Consider the following 22,752-nt stretch of genomic DNA (forward strand, 5'->3'; position numbering starts at 1 on the left):
CGAGCAACGCACGATCGCTTTCGCGCCCCGGTCAACTCTCTCTCTCTCTCTCTCTCTCTCTCTCTCTCTCTCTCTCATCTTCTTATCTTCTTATCCGGTCTAAAAGGAAAGAGAGAGAGAGAGAAAGTGAGCGGGGTGGTGGGTGGTGGCGGGTTGTCCTCTGGAACGAAACACGGATCGATCGCGGCGGACACGTTCCTTTATCGGACGGTGGACAGAGGTGATTAGCGGGGGTTTTTCGATCCTCGGCTCTCGAGGCGAATTAAGCGTTCGGACCGAGGGGGATATAACCCGCTTCTGGGGTTCGGTCGAGGGGGTCGTAATCGTTGGTTCGTGAGTCGCGCGAGGTGTTGGTCATGGAACGAATCGGGCTTAAAGTGGTTGCGTCTAAAAATAATTGCTCGTTGACAGGCCGTGAAATGAATTTATTTAATTTCAGAAAGGTATAACGGAATTACACGGCAGTTGAAGGTGCGATGAAGCCTGGCCGAGCCGTGACGAGCCACTCGACGATGAGGATGAGGAGCGGGAGGGGGAGGGGGAAGAACGGGGCGTCACCGCGCTTTGGAAAACTAAGCGCGCTGGCGCGCGCGCGCGCGCGCGCCAACTCGCGACGTTTTCATTCTCGATCTTTCAAAGGGGGTAAGGAATCAGACGGAGGAGACGTGTTAATGAAAATTCCGTTTATTTATATCCGTGCTACATGGTGATGAACGATACGGCCGTTAAAGCTACTCGCTACCATAAAAGATTTTATGTACAAAGACCACTGTGCGTCTCTTCAGTGTAGAAGGAATATACGCACGCGTATATAATACTATCGTGGTATCGTATATATTACAGCTACGATCGATCTTCTCTTCTCTTCCTTCCTTCCTTCCTTCCTTCCTTCCTTCCTTCTTTTTTCCCTTTTTCTTTCCTTTTTATTACATTCACTCGTCTATTTACAATTTTCTCTTTCTCTCGAGAGAAAGACCTCTCAGTTTTTCCCTCCCCTACCCCTGCCCTTCCCTCCCCAGACTCACGGATAAGGGGACGCATGGAGAGGATCGGCGCGATTACACATTCAAATTCTTTTTACGTAAAAACGAACACGGGGAGAGGAGAAGCACGATCTCCTTCTTTCCCCAAAGAGAAGAAGAATAATGGGAGAAAGGAAGGGAAAGAAGGAAGCTAATAATTCGAGTTGGGGAGGGGGATGGTCGGGAGGATTTTTCTCTTTGGTTTCTCGTTTCTCGATCGCTAATTAGGGGTGGTGGGACGGGGCCTCAAGGGTGGGGGGGTGGTCGCTGGCGGGGGATAGGGAGCGTACCTGAGGGAGGCGGTCGGGGGCGAGGATCGCCGAGAGATGATGGCGACGGGTGGAGGAGGTTGCCAGGGCCAGGGGAGGGCGGCGGGGTAGGGGAAGGGTGCCGTGGCCGGCGAGGCGGGATACGGGGAGGTGGCCCCGGTCGCGGGCCTCGTTCCGTACAGGAGAGCCGTCGAGGGCGTCATCCACGGAGGCAACGCGTGTCCACCCTGCTCCTGTTGCTGCTGCTGTTGTTGCTGTTGCTGGGATTGTTGTTGCTGCTGTTGTTGCTGCTGCTGCTGTTGTTGAGCGCCGAGGGCGGCGGCGGCGGCTGCCGCCGCGGCCGCCGCCGCCGCAGCCGCCGCCGCCGGGGACGACATCGCGAGATGCTCGTACAGCCTGACCGGGGCTACCCCGCACCTCACCAATTGTTGCTCCATCAATTCCATCGGATCCCTGAAAGCAAACGGCGGAGAAATAATGCGGCCGAGTTCAGTTGAGTTAAGTTTGAGGTTTAATGGGGAGTTTTGGGGGGGACGGGGGAAGGAAGAGGAAGGAAGGGGGAAAGGATTTCGCGCGTTAATTAAGGGGATTAATTAAGGGGACGATTGTCCGCAAGGATGACGGTGGAAGAAAAGGAGGAGACGGAACGTAACGAGGGAACGAATTATCATCGTTCGTTCGGTCGGTTGACATATTATTTCTTGGTTATAATTAACGCTCGATTATCCGGGACACGTTGCACCGTCATTTCCTACTTTCGCGTGATTTACGCGGCGAGTGGGAGCGGTACGGTAAACCGTGCGATTATCTACGTCGAGATAACTATCTACGGTGATTAAGACTCGATTGTCCTGCGAATCCACCACGCGGCTGGATTATTCTCGAAATCGAAGGAGCTTTTCTCTCTCTCTCTCTCTCTCTCTTTCTTCCTCTCTTTGTTTCTTCGCCAACGATATCCCACCCGCGTCGATCCTCATCGGAGGTAGACGGCTGGCTACGCCACTTCGGTAGTAGGAAACGAGGGAGAGAGGAAGGGGGGAAGGAAAGAAAACCTGATACCGGCGCGTCGGATAATTCGAGCGCGGCCGAGCCCGGACGATGATACCTCCTATCGATCATCCTCGGTTCCTCGAAAAAAATCCTCCGAGAGTTTCTCTGTTTCACGGTTGGCAACCGGCGGCGCCCCGTAATTCGGGAGGAGGGCTTGTGCAGGGTAAAGTCGTAAAATCGTCCGCCGTTGTATAACACGCGAGACGAAAACCGCGAAACGAGACGATTCCTCCACGCTACTACCAGCAGCGTGCGTGGATGGCCGAGGAATGGAAGAGGAGGACGGGGAGCCACGGGAGCAACGTTTCGAGTTTCAACGTTTCTTCGAGAAAGGTGGAGAAACGACGGGAAAAGACGGAAGGGAGGAAGGAAGGAAGGGAGGAAGTGAGGGGGGTGGACGAAACGAGAGTCTCCCGCTCGAAAAAACGGTCGAGGATTAGAGAGGAGTGGGGAGAGTAGGGGAGCTAATCGCCGTCCGCTCGAACGAGGCGGACCACACACCGCCGCGCCGCATGCCCCTCTCTCGCTCCTTCTCTGTCTCTCACTCCCTCTCTCTCTCTCTCTCTCTTCGTTCCTTTAGAAATATCGGCATCGATATATACGCGCGCGGTCGCGATCCACGGTCGGAGGTTGCGACGTTGCACCTGTGTGCACGCGTATAGCGGAAATGACGCGGCGCGTTATCTCCACACGCGTTAACCCTGGCGAGTTGGCCGAGTCACGGCGGCGCTGCTATACGCAGCGCCTCCCGGCCTTGAATTATATATCCTTAATGTTTTCATAAAGCTTCCTTATGTACAGACAATAAAAGGCCTAATTACAGTGGTTCGAGAGAGGGACAGGGAAGGGAGAGGGAAGGAGGGGGCCCCTGAGGCGAGTCTCTCTATCTAACTATTCGCGCTCCACCGACCCCCTCTTCCTCCTCCTTCTCCTTCTCCTCTTCTAACCGTTACACCGGCCGATAAATATTACTCGTCGATCCGACGAGTACCGCCGTTTTCCCCGCGTAATGGCGCGGTTACGCTCGCCAAACGTTCTAATTAGAGGCCACCGTTCCATCCCCCTCTCGCCCCTCCTCTTCTCCCCATTAAAATGTCCACGACTACGCCCTTCGAGCATCGCAACCACTCGTCTATAAACTTTTTTTTTCCCCTCCCTCGCCATCTCTCAAACGTTCGCGCATGCGAGGGAGAGAGAAAGAGAGGCGCTTATTTCCGGATTTTCCTTTCCTTTCCTTCCCTCTCTCTCTCTCTCTCTCTCTCTCTCTCTCTCTCTCTCGATCCAGAGAAGAAGGGGATTTCGGTTTCCACGGTGTCGAAACGAAAAGTCTTTCGATCTCGTTTCGATACACGGCGCGAAACACGGTCCGCCGCGATATTAGCGAGCCGGGGGAGCCTGTTATTCTCCGCCTACCCCGAGGCTGACACAGGGCATTAGGTAAGTGGTAGATAATAATAGGTTACACCCCACAGTGATGGTCGAAGGTAGTCGGTCGATCGAGCGACGCGGCTATCGCGCGCGCACAACGTCGCGTAAAAACGAAAAATCTTCCCTTTTTCCTCTTTCGCGCTCTCTCTCTCTCTCTCCACACACACACGCACACCTTGGAAATTCGAATTCCTGCGCCGAGGTGGAAAGCGAGGTGAAAAACGAGGGGGAGAAGGAGAATAAGAGGAAGAAGAAAGAAGAAGGGCGGGGGAGGGGGAGAGGGCGAACGGATCTTGGCGAAATACCGGGTGTAAGAAGATTCGAGGAGGAGAGAAGGAGCGTAGCTTCGTTCGTTCGGAGGGGAGAGGGGAGGGAGAGGAGAAATAGGGAGAGAAGGAGCGAGTGTAACAGTGAAGAAATTAATAGCCATAAAATATGAATAGAAATTAGCAGGTTCGGGGTGGCGTGACGCGTTTGCTCGCTCATTTCCTTTCGGCGCGTTGAAAAACAACAAAACAACGCAAAATACGGTCGAGCCTGTAATTTACCCGGCTGCCGCCGAGCGGTCCGACGCGCGATCGAGCCGGTTCTCCGTGTGAGTCACACGGCTCACGATCCAGAAGGGTCGTCGAGCGGTAAGCGCGCGCGGTATCCTACGTTACGTATGCCGAGTTACAACGCCACCGCACCAAAGCGGCCAAAGCTTTTCCATCGCTTTTCCCCTACATCCGCGATCGACGAATCACGAAAGGACTGGGGGAATCACGAAATTCCTTCTTTTCGTATTTTTCTTATCGTCGAGAGACGGAGAGAAAGAGAGAGAGAGAGAGAGAGAGAGAGAGAGAGATTTTCTTTTTTTTTTCCTTTTTTAATATATCCGGAGGAGTAGTTTCACGGGTTAACCATCTGCGCCAGTTTGGTAATGGGCCGTGGAGTTAAGGAAAGGAGGACTTTCGTTCGTGTATGGGAGTTCGAAGTTGTCGAGAGTCGTTGAGCGAGGGTTGTTGGTGCCGATGGACGCGAGAAACCAAAGGAACCGAGCAGAAACCTCTTCTCCTTCGAGATCTTCCTCTCGCTCGAGGACGCTTCGAGAGAGGGAGAGAGAGAGAGAGAAAAGGAAAGCGGAGAGTTTGCCAGAGGAAAAAGAGGAGGAAGAAGAAGGCCGGAGCGGCAGCGGTAATGACAGGCCGTCCGCTCTCGAAGCTAATATAGATGAATGCCCTGCCCTCCTTGCCCTCCGGAACCGAGCGCTCCGGCCAACTTTGGAATCGCTCTCTTTCTCCTCTTCTCCCTTTTGCTTTTCTTTTCCCCCTCTTTTTCTCTCTCTCTCTCTCTCTCTCTTCGTTTTCGCCTTATCGACGAACGCGACATACGCTTCTCCCCTTTCCTCCTTCCATCGAACGAAGAAAACGGAAAACGAAAATCTCCACGAATCAAATTCGACGCCCAATAACGACTTTTAAACTTTTAAACTTGATTCTTAAATTTTCCCGATTCTACATATCTATATATATATATCGTAATATCTTTATTTCTTCGTTAGAAGGAAGGATATTTCGTTACGTTCGTTACGACGATGGTGGCGACGACTGCGGCGGCGTCGAGAGGAGCGAATTGGAAAAGGGGGGGAGGGATGAGCGAAAGATAGAGGACGGGCGAGGGTGAGCGGGGGTGAGCGAGAGAGGGGGCGAAAGGGCCGAAGGGGCATCTATCTATCAGCGGCGGCGTGAAGTGGGCGGGAGCATGCGCCGTATTGCCCCGTACGGCCGCTCTCTCATTAACTCTGGACGCCGCCAGAGCCGCATCCGTGCAGCCGAACACGACTGCCGTAACCGCCGTATCCACCGATCCTTCTTCTCCCCCTTTTTCTTCTCCTTCCTCCCCGCCAACCCACCTCCTCCTCCTTCCCTCTTTCTTTTTCCTTCTCCGCGAGCGTGTAGCGTGTAACTGGACCGCGAGAGCCGATCGAATGACGGGGCAAAATTTTTCGCGATCTCCGCTAGGTTAGCCAGGTGCTGATTTGAGGAGGGGAGGGATGCTCGTGTAGCGATTTTCAAACTGCCGTGTCATTAAAGCGTGCTCGATCTCCCCCTACTTTCGGGTTTGACGAAAACTTTGTCCGTCGCGAGGGAATCGAATCTTCTTCCACGGTCTTCTTCTTTTTCTTTTCTTCTTCTTCTTCTTCTTCTTCACGGTTTACGAAAAATTTCGAGAAACGCGGTTCGAAACACGCCCTACCATTCTCGGAAGCGCATCCAACGCATTAGCGGAGAGAAGGACTTTTCGGTCGAGAGTTGTTCTTCTTCGGACACGCCTCCGATTCGCGCGTGATTACGTGCTCGTCGGTCCCGAGCGGAACCGGAGAAAGAAACTCCGTGTATCCACTTATATATATATATATATATATATATATATATATATATACATCTTTCTTCAACTTCCTTTTCTTTTCTATTTTTTTTTTTTATTCGCGCAAACTAATTTTACAAAATTACGAAATAACGACTTTTCCGATCCGGAATCGGGCATTTTACACCGTTTCGAGATCTTTGAATTATCGCGTATCCATTATCTCGTAACGGGGTTAAACGAAGAAAAAAAGAAAAAAAAAATTATATAATCGAGCGCGTTTGACACGCGAAGGTAAAAGAAGAAGAAGAAGAAGAAGAAGAAGAAGAAGAAGGCAGCAGGTGTTGTTGGCAGACGGCACGGTGCGACTTTATCGATTCCCACCTAAGTGGTAGTAAGTACGTAAGCAAGCAAGCAAGTTACGCTTACGCGCGTAACGTATTCGCGCGAAACTTGAAGCGAAACGAGGCGAATAATCGAAACGAAGGACGGATCGATGATTCGTGAGCGAATTCGAAAGCGTGCGCGATGAATAGGGGGAGGGGGCGAGGGGGATTGCGATTAATCGAGATGATGGTTCGTTCACCAACGAACGTAACGTCCGATAACGCGGAGACGGCGTTACCATCTGCCAAGATTAATGGTAAACGCGAGTTATCGCAACTTTTTTACTTTGTCGCTTTGTATATAGACGGCGATAATCCTTTGACACGATGGAGAGAAAAAAAAAAATAAAAAATAAAAAAAAAAAGGAAAAAAAAAGAAAAAATTCTTTTCTGTCACGCGTAAACGCTCGGAAAGGAGAGAGCGAGGTGGCAGGTGCGTCATCATTCGCGTAGATAGATGATCGCGGATAACTCGGAATCGAGCGTCCACGCGTGCAATGCTTATTCACGAGATCAAACGCGCCTCTCTTTCTTTCTCTCTCTCTCTCTCTCCCTTCTTTTCAACGTTTAGCGTCGCACGTATAAATTTCCACTTTTAACGAGAGAGAGAGAGAGAGAGAGAGAGATCTAAGAGATCGGTCGATAATTCGGCCGGCACGATGATTAAGGTGGCGACGTTATAATGGCGCGTAATGATCGCTTCGCTCGCCACCTCGGTGCACGAAATACGCGGCGAAACCAATCGATCCACCGGCGCTGGATCGCCCGTACGGGGTTACGTAAGTAGTACCTAGTAGCGAGTTTCTTCTCTATCGCGTAATATACGGGGATATATAAAGTACGATATACCTACCGATCGAAATCCGTCAGCCTGGACGAGTCTCGAAAACCTTTGGCGAACGGGTTGCTGTCGATCTTCAACTTGGTTATCTGGAACGGTACGATCGGTAAATAGCGCTTCGTCTATTTTTCTCTCGGTCTCGTGTTCTCGCCCGATTCGAGCGCGCATGCGCGCGTGCGCGTGCACTCACCAATTGATTCTGGTAGGCAGTCACCGCGGTGAAAATCGCCTCGGGGAACACGAACGTCTTGTGCTCCTCCTTCTGAAGCTCGGTTATGCGAAGATTGTTGTCGTCCGTTTGTCGACACCGTACCAAATGTATCCTCGGTTGATATCTGTGCATCGAGTTGAGAACGATCTGAAAAAAGAAAAGAAAAATTCCATCTCTCTTCACGATCGATAAGACGAGAGACGCTGGATCGAAATATAATAATAATTCGCAACAGGTTAGGACCAAGTCCCTATCCGTTTTAGAGAAAATTTAACGTGGTAAGCGCGATTCGGAATCGCGAGACGAGTCCACCACGTATCGATTTCCCGTCCCGAACGAAACAAGTTTCTCGCGTAGTGGTGGATATATCTGCGAAACGCTCTAGATGTATATCGCGCGACTCTCGTTCCAATTTTCCACTTACGTGGACGCGTAATACGCGATCGTCTTATATACCTTTCGCGTCTCGTTTCGATCGATAAACTCTCTCGTATTTTTGCTTCTTCGTCCCAACCGAGCGATGACGCGTCGTTAACGTCGCGATTCTTATTAGCGAGGAGAGAATAACCGTGAAAAATATATCTGGTATCGCGTATTTATCTACGGCTGGTATCTCGCGCTCGGAGAAAGGAAGAAACTCCTCCTCCTCCTCCTCCATCGACGAATTAAGCAAACGCGATCTACGTTTGCTCGGACAACTTCATTATCCTGAATCGCGTGCGATTTATAATATCGTTTTTTTTTTTTTTTCACGATATACCGTTGAAAAAAAGACCGTTGGTCGAGAACGTGGGGCCTCGATCCTTCCTTTCAACGGTTCCTTCTCTCTTTCATCGCGAAAAAAGTGGAAACTCGATACTTCGGCGGTTTCGAGCGGTGTTTTTTTTTTTTTTTTTTTACGCGCAACAACACTCGGTATATATGAATTTTTCACGTTTCACGCGTGCAAGGACGAAATGTCAAATAGGAGGGAGGAGGCAAACGTCTCGTCGACGTCTGCGCGATTCGGTTCCGTCCTTCGAGGAGGTTTGCTCGATTGTTCTCGAGCAGGGGGAGAGGGGAAGGGGAAAAAATGAAAAGGTCTCGAATTTAATTCGAGTCCGGATAACGAGTCCGGATGCGAGCCGTAGGTTTCCAAGCGGGGCAACTTTATGCCTGTATACGATTATAGGTGTCTGGGATCCCGGGGTGCCCCTATCCGTTTTCTCCGCGCCGTTGGATAGTGGGACACCCCACTGCAACCTGTCAGAACTCCAATTTGCTCTACTCAGTTCCCCCGAGTTCGGGCTCGTGGATCCGCCACCGAACCTGCTTATACGGATCTTATTCTTTAAAAACCATATCTATTTCCGTGATCCATTTCTCCACCGATCCGTTGTCGCTTTATTATTATTCGTCGCTAATCGACACTGGACTTACTTTTTTTTTTCCTTTCTTTCTTCGTTCCATTCGATCGAACCTCCCGCGTCGTTTCGATCCCGCTTCTCCTATTACTGCTAGTCGCGGGTTGAGAAACACGATCGAAAAATTCGTTCGTTTGTTTATTCGTCTCGTTCGATCGATCCCGTTTCGATTTTTCGAAGGGTGCGTTTGTACATTTTTCTCTCTCTCGAGAAGGAAAAAGCGTCAAAAGGAGAGGAGGGGACGAAGAATTCGATCGAGTCGAAGAAAAGATCCTTCGAGAGAAGAAAAGGAAGAGGGAAGGCGTTGGGGGGGGGAGAGAGAGAGAGAGAGAGAGAGAGAGAGAAGCAAAACGGAGAGATCGTGGACGAGCGTAAAAACTCGATCTCTCGTGGTGTGTCGCGGTCGTCCCAAAAAGCGTCGTCGTCCCAACGTTCGAAACGGTTGGAAACTGTCGGTGTACCGTTTCGTTGGTAATTTAGAAGGAAAGGAGAGAAACGTACGTGTTTGGGGAAGAGTCGGGGAGGGGGGAGGCGCGGGTCCCGCAGGTATCGGTTGGACGCGGGAGCTGCGGTGGTCGCAGGTGGATGCTTGCTTTTGGACCACCGTGTAGTAGCCAACACGCAGGCGGGGGTCTTATAATATCGCGTCATACGAAACGATGAAATAGTGGCCGTAGCGAAGGAATGTTCCCTACCACTTGAGTCGTCGAGTTGAGTTGACTGGCGTTGCGTGGCTCTCCCAGCTCTCCCGCTCGCCACGACTGCTTTTAACCGGTGTGTCTGTTCCTCGACACTCGCCAGCCTAGCCTTTTTTCCTCCTCTCTCTCTCTCTCTCCCTCTTTCTTTCCTTCCTTCCTTTCTTTCCTTCCTTCTTCCTTTATCTCGCGCTTCTATCCTTTCCTTCGCACTTCCTCTCTCTTCACCGTGTTTTACGCGCCATATACCTTTCTCGGTAATATGTATGTATGTATGTATGTATGTATGATGTATATATGTATGTATTATGTATGTATGTATGTGTATACATATATATATATATATATGCTTAAAAACGCATCTCGAGAGAGTTGGTAAGCAAGCGAGTAAGCGAGTAAGTAGAGTAGCAGTTCAAAGGGGGAACTACGTGGCGTAATAGCTTCCGAATAATTCGAATGCGAAAGATGGGCGGTGAAAAGTTGTCGGTGGAAGAGAAAAGAGAGAGAGAGAGAGAGAGAGAGAGAGAGAGAAACCACGGATATCTCGATATCGCGGGATAAAGATCGAAACGGGACGGGGAGATCTCGAAGGAAAGCGTTGGAGGGGAGACAGAGAGAGAGAGAGATCGGAAAGGTGGTGGTGAACGGACCAAGCGTGGGCTACTCGTGATCATCATGACAAAAGCTTCGGGCAAACATCCATTCAATTTATTAGCTTATAGGCATGCCGTTCGTGCCTACTATACGCACCACCTACGACAGACACCACCACCAACCGCCTATAATGCTCGTAACATTACGACCAGTCCGCGAGTGGATCCTCGTTTGCTTCTCGCCTCCTATCCCGAGGAATCTACCGCGTTTTTTCCCCTTTTTTTCTTTCCTTCTTTCCTTCTTTTTTCTTTCCTTCTTCTTCCCCCCCCCTCTTTCTCCCCCCTCCGCCCGACTACTACTCTCTTTTCACCGCACGGCCTATACTTTTTTTTGTGCGCGACGCTAACGTATACCCGTATTTACGACGATGCGACGATCATTTCCCACTCGGGAGGGAAGAAAGAAAGATTTTCTCGAAGGAAGAAGGAGAGAGAAAAAGATTTCCTTTCCTTTCCTCGTTTCCTCTCTCGAGGAATATTATTATCACAAGTTTTACAGGCTGGCGAACGATCGACGTCGAGAACGGTTGAGACGCCGATGATAACGCCACGCCCACGACGCGATTCCCGATTTTACGAGGCCATTTTCGGATCGCGCGCGCGCTCGCGTCCGAAATCTCGCCAACGACGTCAAACGTCGTTTCGTTATTGCGTGCGAGAAACGACACCAAACGTGATCCAACGGCGCATCTCCCCTCTCTCTCTCTCTCTCTCTGGTCTCCGCCGACGTGTGAATTTACCGATAAATAAGAGAAACGGGATATATCTCCCGAGTCGAGTGGATGGAACCCGTCGTTGGGTGGACTGCGCGATATCGGCGCGGCGGCGAACATGGGATTTGCCTCCCATTCTCCCTCCCCCGCCCCTCAATGTGGGGGGCTCTCGAGCAAAAGAGAGAGAGAAAGACAGAGAGGGCGAGCGAGCAGCGAGGCCGTCCGTTCGAATTTCACAGTCGTAAAAACGCGTTGGTCGGCTCGAGCGAGCGAGCGAGCGAGCGGGCGAGCGAGAGAGAAAAGAGAGAGAGAGAAACAGAGAGGCGGATTGTTCTCCCGGGTGTTGGAGGTGATCGATATTCGACGCCGGAACGCCGCAACAAACGCCGGGTTTACGACCGATCGAGCCGCGAAAATTCTCTTACCTGGCCGTGCTTGTCCATGTCGTTGTTGGTCAATTTCACCTTCTCGAACGAGACCACCTGCTTCCGTAGCTGGTCCCCCGTGAACGGGGAGTCGGGGTGGACGTAGAGGCGGGGTGGTGCCGGTGGATCCGCTTTACCGGCGACCAGCCAACAGCTTCGGTGATACGCGTAACGGTACCGTTTGTTGTCCACCGGGACTATGTCCATCAACACCGCGTACCTCCCCTCCGATTTCAATCCGTTGAACGAGACCCGGCAAGTGGGGAACATTCGCCTGGAAAAAAAGAAAGGGGGAGGCGGGGGGAGGGGAGGAGGGGGGGAGAGAATGAGAAGATGAAACGATGCGATTTTTTTTCCCTCCCCTCCCCTCTCCTCGCTCGAGAGCGCGCGCGATCGTCGAATCGGCCGCGAGGTCGGCCGTTCGTTGGTTCGATCGATCGAATTTGCTCGCGAATCGAAATTCGCGAGAGAAAAAATAAAAAGGGGTGGGGAGGAAGTTGCAAGTCTCGCCTCGTTCTAACCTAAATTCTAAACGTAGCGAGCGGTGCGGTAACGGTAGAGGAAAAAAGAGAAACGAAGATGGGAAATCGCGGGTAAACGCGTGGAAAATGCGAGGAGAACGGGCGCAAACGTGGAGAAACCGCCGCGTGGAGAACGAGAATCGTCCAAGAGAAAGAGGAGCAGCGGAGGAGGAGTAGGAGGAGGAGTTGTGACTCGCGAAATAAGCCAAGCTTTCGAGACAAACGAAAGGGTGAGTGAGAAACGAACGAACTGTTTCCTTTCTTTTTCTTCTTCTTCTTCTTAACCGGGAGCTTTTTTCCATTTCGTCGAAAGGATATCTAATCCATCGGCCAACCAACCCAACCAACCAACCAACCAACCAACCAGGTCCATCTTTTCTTCCATTCCCGTCGTTCGTCGTTCCACGCCGAGAACCAGTGACGAGAGGCGACGAGGGAAGAGGGCGCGGCGCAACGACCACGTTCGGACAGATGTGCGCGCTCGTGTACGCGACGGACGGACGGCCTAGGAGCTACGTTTCCTACGAGCCTCTCGCGACCACCGCCGCCCGCCACCACTGACGTTCCGCCCGCGTTCTCCCTTTCTTACCGACCGAGGAGATGGGCTCCCCGTCGCGTTTCGCCTCGGATCGGGGGATCCTCGAGTGCCCGGGCCCGTGCAATCCCAAGAACAAGGTGTGCCGGCGGACGTGCGTCCAGAACATGATCACCATCCTCGAGGACCTGCCCCCCTGCATCCGGTCGAGGCTTCGCCAAGAGGATCTCCTCTCCGTGTTCACCAAGGATCAGGATTACGAGCAGTCGTGCGCCGCGGCCAATCCGACGGGAGGCAACCCGTCGTCCCAGATGGGGGCTACCTGCGAGGGGAAGGCGTGCGCCAAGCGTTCCGTGTCCGACAAGTCGTCCGTGTCGACCAAAGGCGACGAGCGTTCGGTGGAGGTGATGGGGGGGCTGAGCACGAGGGCGGAGGACGAGGGGACGCAGACGATCGAGGAGAAGAAGATACAGACCGAGCAGACGATCCGCCAGATCACGTCCCAGTTTTGCGCGATCGCGTCCGAGACGAGAACGTTCACCCAGCAGACCGAGGACGCGGCGATCCTCGTCCAGACGACGAGCACCCGCGGCTTCCAGGCGTTTCAAACGGCGACCGAGGCGACGGCCGGATTAGAGCTGGGGATAAGAGGCGGATTATTGGAGGGAATGACGGAAGGAATGGAGGAAATAGTGGCAGCGGAAAGAGGGGTAGGGGGGATAATGGAAGGAATAACAGGAAGAGGAGGGGCGTTAATAGGTGGAATAACGGGAGGAAGAGGAGGAGGGGAAGAAGTGGGGGGAGGGGGAGGGGGAGGGGCAGCAGGAGGACGAGGGAGATCCTCGTGCTCGTGTTCTTTCGTCAGGGCTATCATTTATTCCGGCTTGCTCATTACGCTCGCGATCTTTGCCAAGCAGAGACCGATGTGCGAGATCATCCTGTCCATGCAAATTTGCGGACTTATCGCTATTTTGAGCTGGAAATTATTCGGCACCGTGATGCCGTGAACAGGGGAGGGCAGGGAGAGAAGAAGAAGAAGAAGAAGAAGAAGAAGAAGAAGAAGAAGAAGAAGGAGAAGAAGAAGAAAAAGTAAAAATAAAAATAAAAATAAAAATAATAAAAATAATAATCGTGCGCGTGATCCTCGTCTCCTTCCATCCATTAGGACGGAGGGAGAGGAGAGGAGAGGAAAGATCTCTCCTCGATCGTCCCTCGTCTCTTCCGTTTCCTACGAGACCGCAAACGGCCCACGACCGCAAACATCGATTCGACCACCTCCTCTCCCTCCTCTCCGCGCATTAATCCATACATCGCTCGTTTCTTAGCTTAGAAATTCCCAGATCTCGTTGACCGTGTTTCGAGTGCTGCGTGCGTGTGTGTGTGTGTGTATATATATAGAGAGAGAGAAAAGAGAGAGAGAGAGAAGAGCTAAAAAGTACGAGAGATCGATCGTTCGAGAATGAAACGAACGAAGGAGGAGGAGAGGTCGCTTCGACCCTCTTGGCTCGAAATACGACGCACGAGGAAACGACTATTAAATATCCCGATAGTAAGTCAATTGGGCGTTTCTCCCCTTCGTCCCTATTTTCTCAACCACCCTGCCTTCTCTGCCTTACTGCCTCGCAGGTTTAAATTACGATCGCCACGTCTAATTCGTCCATCTACGCGGATCGAATCCACGTGGGGAGAAAAAAAATTCCTCTCCCTCTCTCTCTCTCTCTCTCCATCCACCCCGATCCCGTCGTCCCCCGCGTATTTCCCTGTCAAATTAGGCAGAAACAAACAAGCCCTCTCTCTCTCCACGGGCCGTGGCTAACGAGGCCATAATCGCAGGAACACCTCGACCCCAAACCACCCCAACAACCTCGAAACGCGCGCGTATACGTGCGCGTTAGACACGCATACTACGTCCGACTGGTCTTGGTTCGGGGGTGAGGGAGGGAGAGAGAGAGAAGCCATCAGCCCCGAGGACAGAACCACCGATGGAAGGGCTGCTGCTGGTGCTGCTGCTACAAATGGATTACGGAAGCGGTGGATATTATAGCGATCCGAAAGGCCGTTCGAGTTACTTAAACGTTTGCCGAGCTAACGACTTTCCAACACCCGCCAGGTGTTGTCTCCGTTATAATTATGTCGCGTCGCGCCCATCCTCCTCCCCTCCTCCTCCTTCTTCTTCTTTCGAGCAGTCTCGATCGAGTATTTCGATAATTAAGCGCCGCCGTTTTCTCTCCTTTTTTCCCTCGAGAAGATCTTTCTTCCCTCCTCCGTCTTTTGCGTCGTTGTCCTCGTTCTCGTCCTCGTCGTCGTCGTCGTCGTCGTCCTCGTGTTTCGCGATCCGTGCACGTTCACCCTACCTAACCCACCGGTCAGAGCCACGCGTGAGCGTATATAACGTAGGTTGCTGCCACCTTGATGAAGGGTTCGCGTGACGAGTACCCTCTATCCGCCTGTATCCTGTCTCGCTCTCCTCTGCTCGACCCCCGCTCGTCCACACCTCCTATTCCGCAGCCCGCCGCTTACCTACTTAAACTTTGAAAAATATACGCTCCCGCTTGAAAGAATCCTTCTCCTTCTTCTTTCCATCCTTTCCTTCGAATTCGTTTGTGTTATCGTTCGAACGTTTATCGAATGAGAAGATAGAGATAGAGAAGATAGATAGATAGAAAGGGAAAGAGAGAGAGAGAGAGAGAGGTACGTGCCAACGTGGGAAAAAAGGAGGCCTCGTCGAGTCCTCGAGAAAGAATCGGAAGAGCGCGTGTATATATATATATATATATACATATACACGGCGTTGGCACCCCGTAGGGCAACAACAATTCCACCTGATTGGTCCGAATTCCGTATTGTCACTCGAGAAGAAGAGAGAGAGAGAGAGAGAGAGTGACGTTTTCGTTCGGCTGGGATTTCGTTGCCAAGTTTCTCTCAACCGCTAACGACGCTATTCTCGTGCGCATCGCTTCGAAAACTTTCCTCCGTCGGTATTATCGATCGCGGCTGGAAAGAAAGTAGTTGTCCCCTCCCGATTTTCTCGTTTCCAAATATCGCTCGTCTCCGCCCGGTTAACGCGCGTAACAACGGTCGTCCGTCCACACGGTTACCCACGCGTGTTACTCCACGTATAGGAGAAGTATCGCATCACGCGAACGCGTCACCTCTCTCTCTCTCTCTCTCTCTCTCTCTCTCCTCTCTCGACGTAATTTCGTGGTCACGCGTCCTCGGAGCGCGCCAGCTGCTTTATTAGCATATTGCCTGTATAAAAGAGAGAAAAAAAGAAAAAAAAAAAAAAGAAAGAAAGAAAAGAAAAACCGGTGAAGGTGAACGCGAAAAAGCTCGCGAAGGCGAGAGGAGGACGACGTCCGTCGGATCGAGGAAGCTCGACAAGGGAGGGAGGGAGGAGGGGGAAGGTTTTTCACGAAACGCGTCGCTGCGTTTACCTGCCGGTTTTCGTGATGATCATCTCGGTGCCGAGATCGTTGAACTTGTCCCACAACTCCTTGGTCTCGAGGTGGCACTCCACGTCCCGAAGCTCGTCCGAGTTGCAACTGGTCCTCAACCGATGCGCCCTCCTCTCGTCCGAGCCGCCGTCCTGTTGGCACTTGGCCGCAGCCGCCGCGGCCGCGTTGGCCGCGGCCGAAACCGCGTCGTGGATCGGCCCCTCGTCCACGCTGCTGCACTCCTCTACGTCCACGTCCACTTCCTCGTCCTCCTCCTGGGTCGATTTCTCCGTCCCCTCGCTCTCCCCCTCGCAGTTGTCCACCTCGTCGTCGCCGAGTAACGCCTCGTCCGTCACCACGGTCGCCGTCGCAACGATGTTCACCGGCGATGCCCTCGTCGATGTCCCGCCTGAAAATATCCATCGTTTCTTTCTTCCTTCCTTCTCTCGTTCCTCGTCCTTTCGTCGTCCGCTTTTGTATGGAAAACAAAATTTTCTCCACGTTTTTTCGATTTCGAACCCGCCGGTTCGACAACGCGAACGACAAAATAAAAAAATATATTGCTTGGTGTGAACGTGTATGCAAGAAAAATGGGGGAGGGGGAGGGGAGGATCGTGTTCGAACCGTGTCGATTCGAAGCGAGATGAAGCGGGACGATAGGGGAGAGGCGAGTGGGGTGGGGGTGGGGGGGGAGGGGGGGAGGGTAATTAATCGAAGCGAGCGAACGAGCCGAGCATCTGCCGCGAAGGTGGCGCCTAATTAAACCGTCAGATTTCAAGAAAGCCGATCCACCGCGGCTACAGTGTACACAATGTTAATTGCACCCGTCACGATACCGATCTGTTAATTTGTACTATTCCCCGCGAACAATGCGTCTTCCGGTCGCGTATCTCAAATTGGATCCGCGAGTGATACCCGTGCGCGTTTACGCGCACACGTGTCGCCAACGAGGAAGAGAGAGAAAAAAAAAGGAAGAAGAAGGAAAAGAAAAGAAAAAATTACTCGTCGAGAAAGTTATAGTTATATGCTTCGCATCTCTCTCTCTCTCTCTCTCTCTCTTTAAACGTCGTAATATATCCGATTCCCTTCCACGTTCGTCGAGAAAAGAACGCGTTCGATTAAATCGCGTCACGATTCGCGTAACGGAACTTTCGAACTTCAAGATTTTAGCCGGATGTATTCTTTGCCTTTCTTGGTTGGTTGGTTGGTCGGTCGGTCGGTCGGTCAGTCGGTTGGAAAATAGAGAAAGATGTTGCTCGAAAGAGAGAGAGAGATAGAGAGAGACCCTTTAACCGTCGATTATCGTTTTAAAGGTATTTTCGGGTATCGTTTCCGATTCACACGTTCAAAGTCGTAGGAACGAATGTTTCCCCGGCCGAGCGCGTGCCCAAACCGGTTTTTCGTCAAATTTTCGACGACGTATTTGACAGATATAGCGTTCGGCCAATTACTTTCTCTACCTCCCTCTGTCTTTCTCTCTCCTCTTTCGACGATCTTACGAGAGAGAGAGAGAGAGAAAATCGCGATCAAGCAATCGATTCGATCGAAACGAAGCGAAAAGGAAGGAATTTCGGGGAAAGCGATAAACGGATGGATGAGAAAGAGGAAGAGCAAGGGGGACGAGGGGAGAGAGAGCAAAGCGCGTTAAAAAGGAAGGTGAGTCGGGAGCGCATCGCGTGCGTTTCTTACCGGTTGCGTGCATCATCGCATCTGCGTGCATGTACGCACTCACGCGGCCACTTGTCGCGCACGCATACACCCTGCTTCCCCTCCCTCTCCTCTCTCTCTCTCTCTCTCTCTCCCTTCGACGAGTAACAATAATTCGAAACGAGAGGAGGAGAAAGGAGAGGAATCGCATCTGCGCGAATTTCCTTATTGAGCCGTCTCAAAAAGTTTTCGCGAAACGAAGCAAAGGTTTCGGCCCCGATCGTCGTAAAATTAACACCTCTACACCGCGCGTGTTGCGTGCTTCCAACACTTTTCACGACGTTCTCTCACGACATCGCACGCGGTTTTCATCTCTGATCCTCCTCTCTCTCTCTCTCTCTCTCTCTCTCTCTCTCTCTCTCTCTCTCTCTGTTTATTCGACGAAGATCGAATATGGACGGTGAATCGTCCGAATAAAGGCGTCGCGTAACGATAATGGTCGGGTATCGAACGGATGCGATATTAACTAGCGGCTACGTTCCATAAAAAGATGTTTGTATATGTATGTGTGTGTACGTTAATTAACGTTGTATAACGCGTTGTACACGCGACGTGTTACGCCCTTGTTATACGCGCAGCAACCTTGGAAGAAGAAGAAAAAGAAGAAGGTAGAAATGGTCGGGCGGGAAGGGAGGAGAGGAGGAGTGCGGCGCTACCGGAAGCTTTCCGGACAACGGAAGGAGTTTAAAAACCGTGGGGGCCAAGAGCGTGAGCCGAGAGGTGGTCCCCCACGTTCCACGATCTTAAGGCAAGAAGAAATATGACCGAGCTACTGACGTCAGCTTCCTTTTGCCACGACCGACGCTCGACCACCCAGAATCCTGTCACCACCCGGCCGTTCGAAGGATGTCGTTCGAACGGGAAAGGATCGACGGAACGAGGCGAATAACGATCGCGTTACACGAGTTGACGCGCTTCCTTCTAGATTCTCGAGTGGGTAGGTAGGTAGGTAGATAGGTAGGTAGGTAAGTAGGTAGGTAGGTAGGTAGGTAGTAGGTAGGTAAGGTAGGTAGGTAGGTAGGTAGGTAGGGAGGTAGGTAGATAGGTAGGTAGGTAGGTAGGCAAGTAGTATACCGCTAAACCGAGAAATACAAAAGAGAGAGATCAGCCGGACGAGATAACCGGAACGTCGAATCGAACACGAACTTGGATGGAGATTCGACCGGCATTACCGGGCATTAACGTTTATCGTCCGGCGAAATTTCATTATTAAGTCGTTCCGAGTCCTTTGGGCTAGGCCTCGAAGCGACGCGCTACACGCTACACCGTTCACCACCACAATCGATTTCGCGTTCCCGTTTTTACACACCGCTCGCTTATTTTAACATCGGCCGCGGTTATTAATGCTAATTTTTCTTTCTCTCTCTCTCTCTCTCTCTCCCTCATCTCCATTATTCGGTGGCATTGCGCGTGTAATATTTCGCGAAACGATGATTACGGATGTAACAGAAGGAGGGGGTGTCCTATGAATCTAATCGCGCTTCGTATTTAATGTTTTTCCACCTCGCCCACTCTCTACGTGGCAAAACTTGTTCCTGGGAACGATTAAGAATCTCTAGATTGCCACGGGAGCTGTAATGGCGTCGTTAACGGTGCTAATGTGATTACCGGCTGAAAGCACCGGACGAGAGAGAGATCCCCGCCGCAAAAACAGGAGCAATTTACGTTTCCCTTAGTAGAAAAATCCTTCGCCCGCCCATCTTTTTTCTTCTCCCTTTCTCTTCCCTTCCCTCTTCTTCTTCTCTACGAAATTAACGCCGCGATCCCGCGCTCCATCTCACGACCTCCTTTCTTCCTTCCTCTTCTTCCTCGATCGTTCGCGTTCTTCTTCCAATTTTTCAAGAAAATTTCGAGAAAATCGGTCAACGTCACGGCTGGCCAACAACGGATGGCCCTCCACTCGTTCACGTTCTCGTCTCCCCTCGTCGTTAATTCTCGCGTGAACAGGTAAAATTTATGCGCGCGCGCGCGCGCGCACGCACTCGATCCGTTGGCAACAATTAGCGTCGCCTCTTATTTTCTGCTCGGCACGGCTCCCATCTCGAACGGTTAATTATCACCGTTCGACCATCCTCGGCCAAATGTCTCTTTCCGATCCTAGCTGACTACTAGGCATCTATTTTCGTGCGCGTATAAGCTCGGATAGATCACGCGGAAAGATGATCGTAATTAAACGAGAGGGAAGCCAGTCAACGCCTCGACTAATGGATTCGAAGTGACGCTTCGTTGAAAACGACGCGGCAACGAAGGAACAAAAAGAAGAAGAAGAAAAAAAATGTTTTATCATTATCAACGGAGCAAGGGAGGGACGAGGTTTGTCGAGCGTTACATCGTACCGACGCGCGCGCGTTCCATAAGAATACGCTTGAATATTCCTATCGAACGATAATATCGCGCTTCCGTTCTCCTATACTCTTTATATATCCTACTCGCTTGCTATACATCGTTTATCCCGATTCTTTTTCCCTTCTCTTCGCGATTTCGAGTTACGTATTCGCATTCGCTCGCTTCTTTTTTGGCATCCGTGACCGCGATCGATGCCGTCGGACAGTCGGTACAAACGTTTCGCTTCGATCACTCGCTTCTACGATCATTCATCCGACATCGAATTCATCTTCTTTTTCCAAGAAGATAATATCTTTTCTCTATCCTGGCGTTTGAGAGATTAGAAGAGGAGAGGAAAGTGAGGAAAAAAGGTAAGCGTAAAGATAAAGAGTTTTATCGAGGAGAAACGACGATTTCTATTCGTTTCCATTTCGCGTTGATCTCCGAAACGCTCGTCCTTTTTTACGCTGCGTCATTTCCGATGTTTGTTTCGATGTTTGTTTCGATGTTTGATGGTTGAAGAGGGGGAGGAAAGGAAAGAGGGGGGAGGAAGAGGAAAAGTTGTCGCGTAAAAAATGGGGGAGAAAAATGGTGGATCAACTCACGGTGATCGAGATTCGAATTGGCGACGAACGCTTTGCCGGTTGGACATTCGAAGCTGGTATTAGCGGTAGCGGCGGCGTTGCCAATGCCCTGCAGGTGGTAATGCCCGAAGGACGGACCCCTGGGCGCCATGATGGCCGCGATGCTGAAGTCCGTCGCTTTTCCCCTTTCCCCTTTCGTAGGCATCCCTTCTCACCACCGACGACACACTTTGATTCCCTTGATTTTTCCCTCGCTCTTTCCCTCCCTTTTTTCCTCTCTTTCCACACGGTTCTGTTCCTTCCGCTCCTTTTTTTCTTCTTTTTCGCCTCCTCGCTTTACCTTAGCTCTCGTTCTCTCTCTCTCTCTCTTCTTTCCTTCCTTCCTTCCCTCCCTCTTTCCCTCCCACCCACCCTCCCTCCCACCTCCCTCCTCCCTTTCTCCCTCCGTCCCTCTCTCCCTCTCCCTCTTTCTTTCTCTCGTCTTTTTCCTCTCTCTATCCTCCGTTCTTCACCAACGTGCCAGATCACTTCGTTTGTCGTTCGCCGTCCGTTCTTCGAATCACAATTCTCTCACTCGCGACTAAACTAATAACTACTAGTAAGCAGGTGAATGAAATAGCGTGGAGAAGAAAAGTGACGAACGCGGCGATCAACGACCGGCCATCGTATCGTGTTGTATCGTTTCGTATCGTATCGTATCGTGCCGTGCCACCGTATTATTACGCGCCGTGTTATTCCATCCGACTCGGTGGAGAAACGAAATCGAGAAACGAGAACGAGAGCGGTACACGATCACCGCGGCGAGAGTTAAAAAGCTTATTAGGGACGAGGATCGGCGACGAAGAGCGACGCGAAACGAAACGCGTCTGCGCTGCTCGACTTCCCGGACTCCACTGGGCCACCGCTCCTCCTCCCACGCGCACCGCTCACCCCACCAACCGAGCCACGGCAACGCCGCTCGGCCCTGGCCGCTCCCCAAGCCCCGATAACGACAACCGAGCCCGGCCCTGTGCGCTCGACAAAGAAGGAAAACGCCTCGATTCCACCCTATTGGGCGTTGCCTTTCCAGCCTTTCTCGTTCCTCGAGCGATCGAGGGATCGAGCGGTGGTCACGTGACGGCTTCGAGCCGAGGAAACGAAGGCGGCGCGCAACGTTCCAGGCCACGCCTCCCGTTAACCACCGACACGACCACCGCTCCAACCTTCGACCATCGCTACCACCGACGACGTCGACGACGACGACGACGGCGACGACGATGACGACGACGACGACGACGACGACGACGACGACAACGACGTAGACGTGGACGTGGACGTGGACGTGGACGTGGACGACGACGACGACGACGACGACATCAGCACCACTACCACGATCGCGAAGCACGGTGGTCGGCGCAACGACGAAAGAGAGATCGATCGACCCCTCGTGCACCGGATGGCCGCCGTTTCTCTACGTATCTACGTATGTACCATCGCTGTACGTACATTGGCGTAGCATCGTACGTTTCTCTCCTGTCTTTCGCTTCCTAATCGTTTCGTCGCTCGATTCTCTTTTTTTTTTCTTTTTCGCTTTTTCCTCTCGATTCTCAACGAGTAGATTGTACGGACGTGTAATTAGTCCGGGGAACGCGATACGGGGATCAACCACGTATCCAGGACGCGTCACCAGAAGGAGGATTCGTTTTGCGTGTAAAATTTGAAATTTTGAAGGTTTTTTTTCCCTCCCATCCTCCCAAAGTTTCGTCGCGATTACACCAGTGACGTCGGCTCGAGCGTCGCGATACCGCTAATAGAAACGTATTCCGATCGATCACTTTCCAGCTACAGCGTTACATTCGCTTTTTACATTCGATTCGAAGAAATTTTTAACCTGTACCTACGCCTCTCGTTCGTTTTATCGTCAACTTTAATTTTTCACCGACACTTTATCGTCTCTTTGCTTCCTTATCGCTCGTTCCCATAAAATCGTTCGGAAGTCTCAAAATACGCGGAGAAAAGGAGGTGGTATAATACTTTTATACGTTTTTTCTTCCAAGTCTTTATACGCTTATACATACTGTGTATATATATATATGTATATATATATGTATATATATATGTATATATACATATATATAGAAAAATCTCGCGCAACTGTTTCATATCCTTCGAGATTTCGAGAAACGAACGTATCTTTTTGTTCCAATGCTCAATCGAAAATA

The 22,752-nt window shown here is 51.4% G+C and overlaps 2 protein-coding genes across 3 annotated transcripts; one reads left to right on the forward strand and one right to left on the reverse strand.

Annotated features, from left to right (window-relative positions):
* Nucleotides 1-668: 668 nt before the first annotated feature.
* LOC100865325 (T-box transcription factor TBX15) lies at nt 669-20,955 on the reverse strand. 2 transcript variants are annotated; one of them, XM_086904199.1, is made up of 6 exons: nt 20,573-20,955; nt 15,936-16,344; nt 11,446-11,719; nt 7,536-7,703; nt 7,358-7,434; nt 669-1,744 (listed from the first exon to the last, which is right to left on the reverse strand). In XM_086904199.1, exons 1-6 carry the CDS (start codon nt 20,754-20,756, stop codon nt 1,243-1,245), a joined length of 1,614 nt encoding a protein of 537 aa, XP_086760325.1. In that variant the 5' UTR covers nt 20,757-20,955; the 3' UTR covers nt 669-1,242. The 2 variants fall into 2 exon arrangements, with proteins under 2 accessions (XP_086760325.1, XP_086760326.1); XM_086904200.1 differs by having other exon boundaries at nt 15,936-16,406; nt 20,573-20,761.
* Nucleotides 11,803-15,062, forward strand: LOC105736365 (uncharacterized). Its single transcript, XM_086904201.1, has 2 exons — nt 11,803-12,196; nt 12,280-15,062. The coding sequence occupies exon 2, from the start codon at nt 12,567-12,569 to the stop codon at nt 13,506-13,508; it is 942 nt and encodes a 313-aa protein (XP_086760327.1). The 5' UTR covers nt 11,803-12,196; nt 12,280-12,566; the 3' UTR covers nt 13,509-15,062.
* Nucleotides 20,956-22,752: the final 1,797 nt, after the last annotated feature.

Source organism: Apis florea, unplaced genomic scaffold (genome assembly GCF_048593485.1).
Source record: "Apis florea isolate Af1SG1 unplaced genomic scaffold, ASM4859348v1 contig_2350_pilon, whole genome shotgun sequence".
NCBI classification, from domain to species: domain Eukaryota; kingdom Metazoa; phylum Arthropoda; class Insecta; order Hymenoptera; family Apidae; genus Apis; species Apis florea.

Bases quoted from the DNA above. Each gene is read 5' to 3' on its own strand.
- LOC105736365 (XM_086904201.1), top strand. From the start codon at position 12,567: ATGGGCTCCCCGTCGCGTTTCGCCTCGGATCGGGGGATCCTCGAGTGC.
- LOC100865325 (XM_086904199.1), bottom strand. From the start codon at position 20,756: ATGCCTACGAAAGGGGAAAGGGGAAAAGCGACGGACTTCAGCATCGCG. The intron at 11,720-15,935 runs GTAAACGCAGCG...CTTTTTTTCCAG, and splicing joins ATCATCACGAAAACCGGCAG to GCGAATGTTCCCCACTTGCC. The intron at 7,704-11,445 runs GTAAGAGAATTT...TTCTTTTTTCAG, and splicing joins ACATGGACAAGCACGGCCAG to ATCGTTCTCAACTCGATGCA.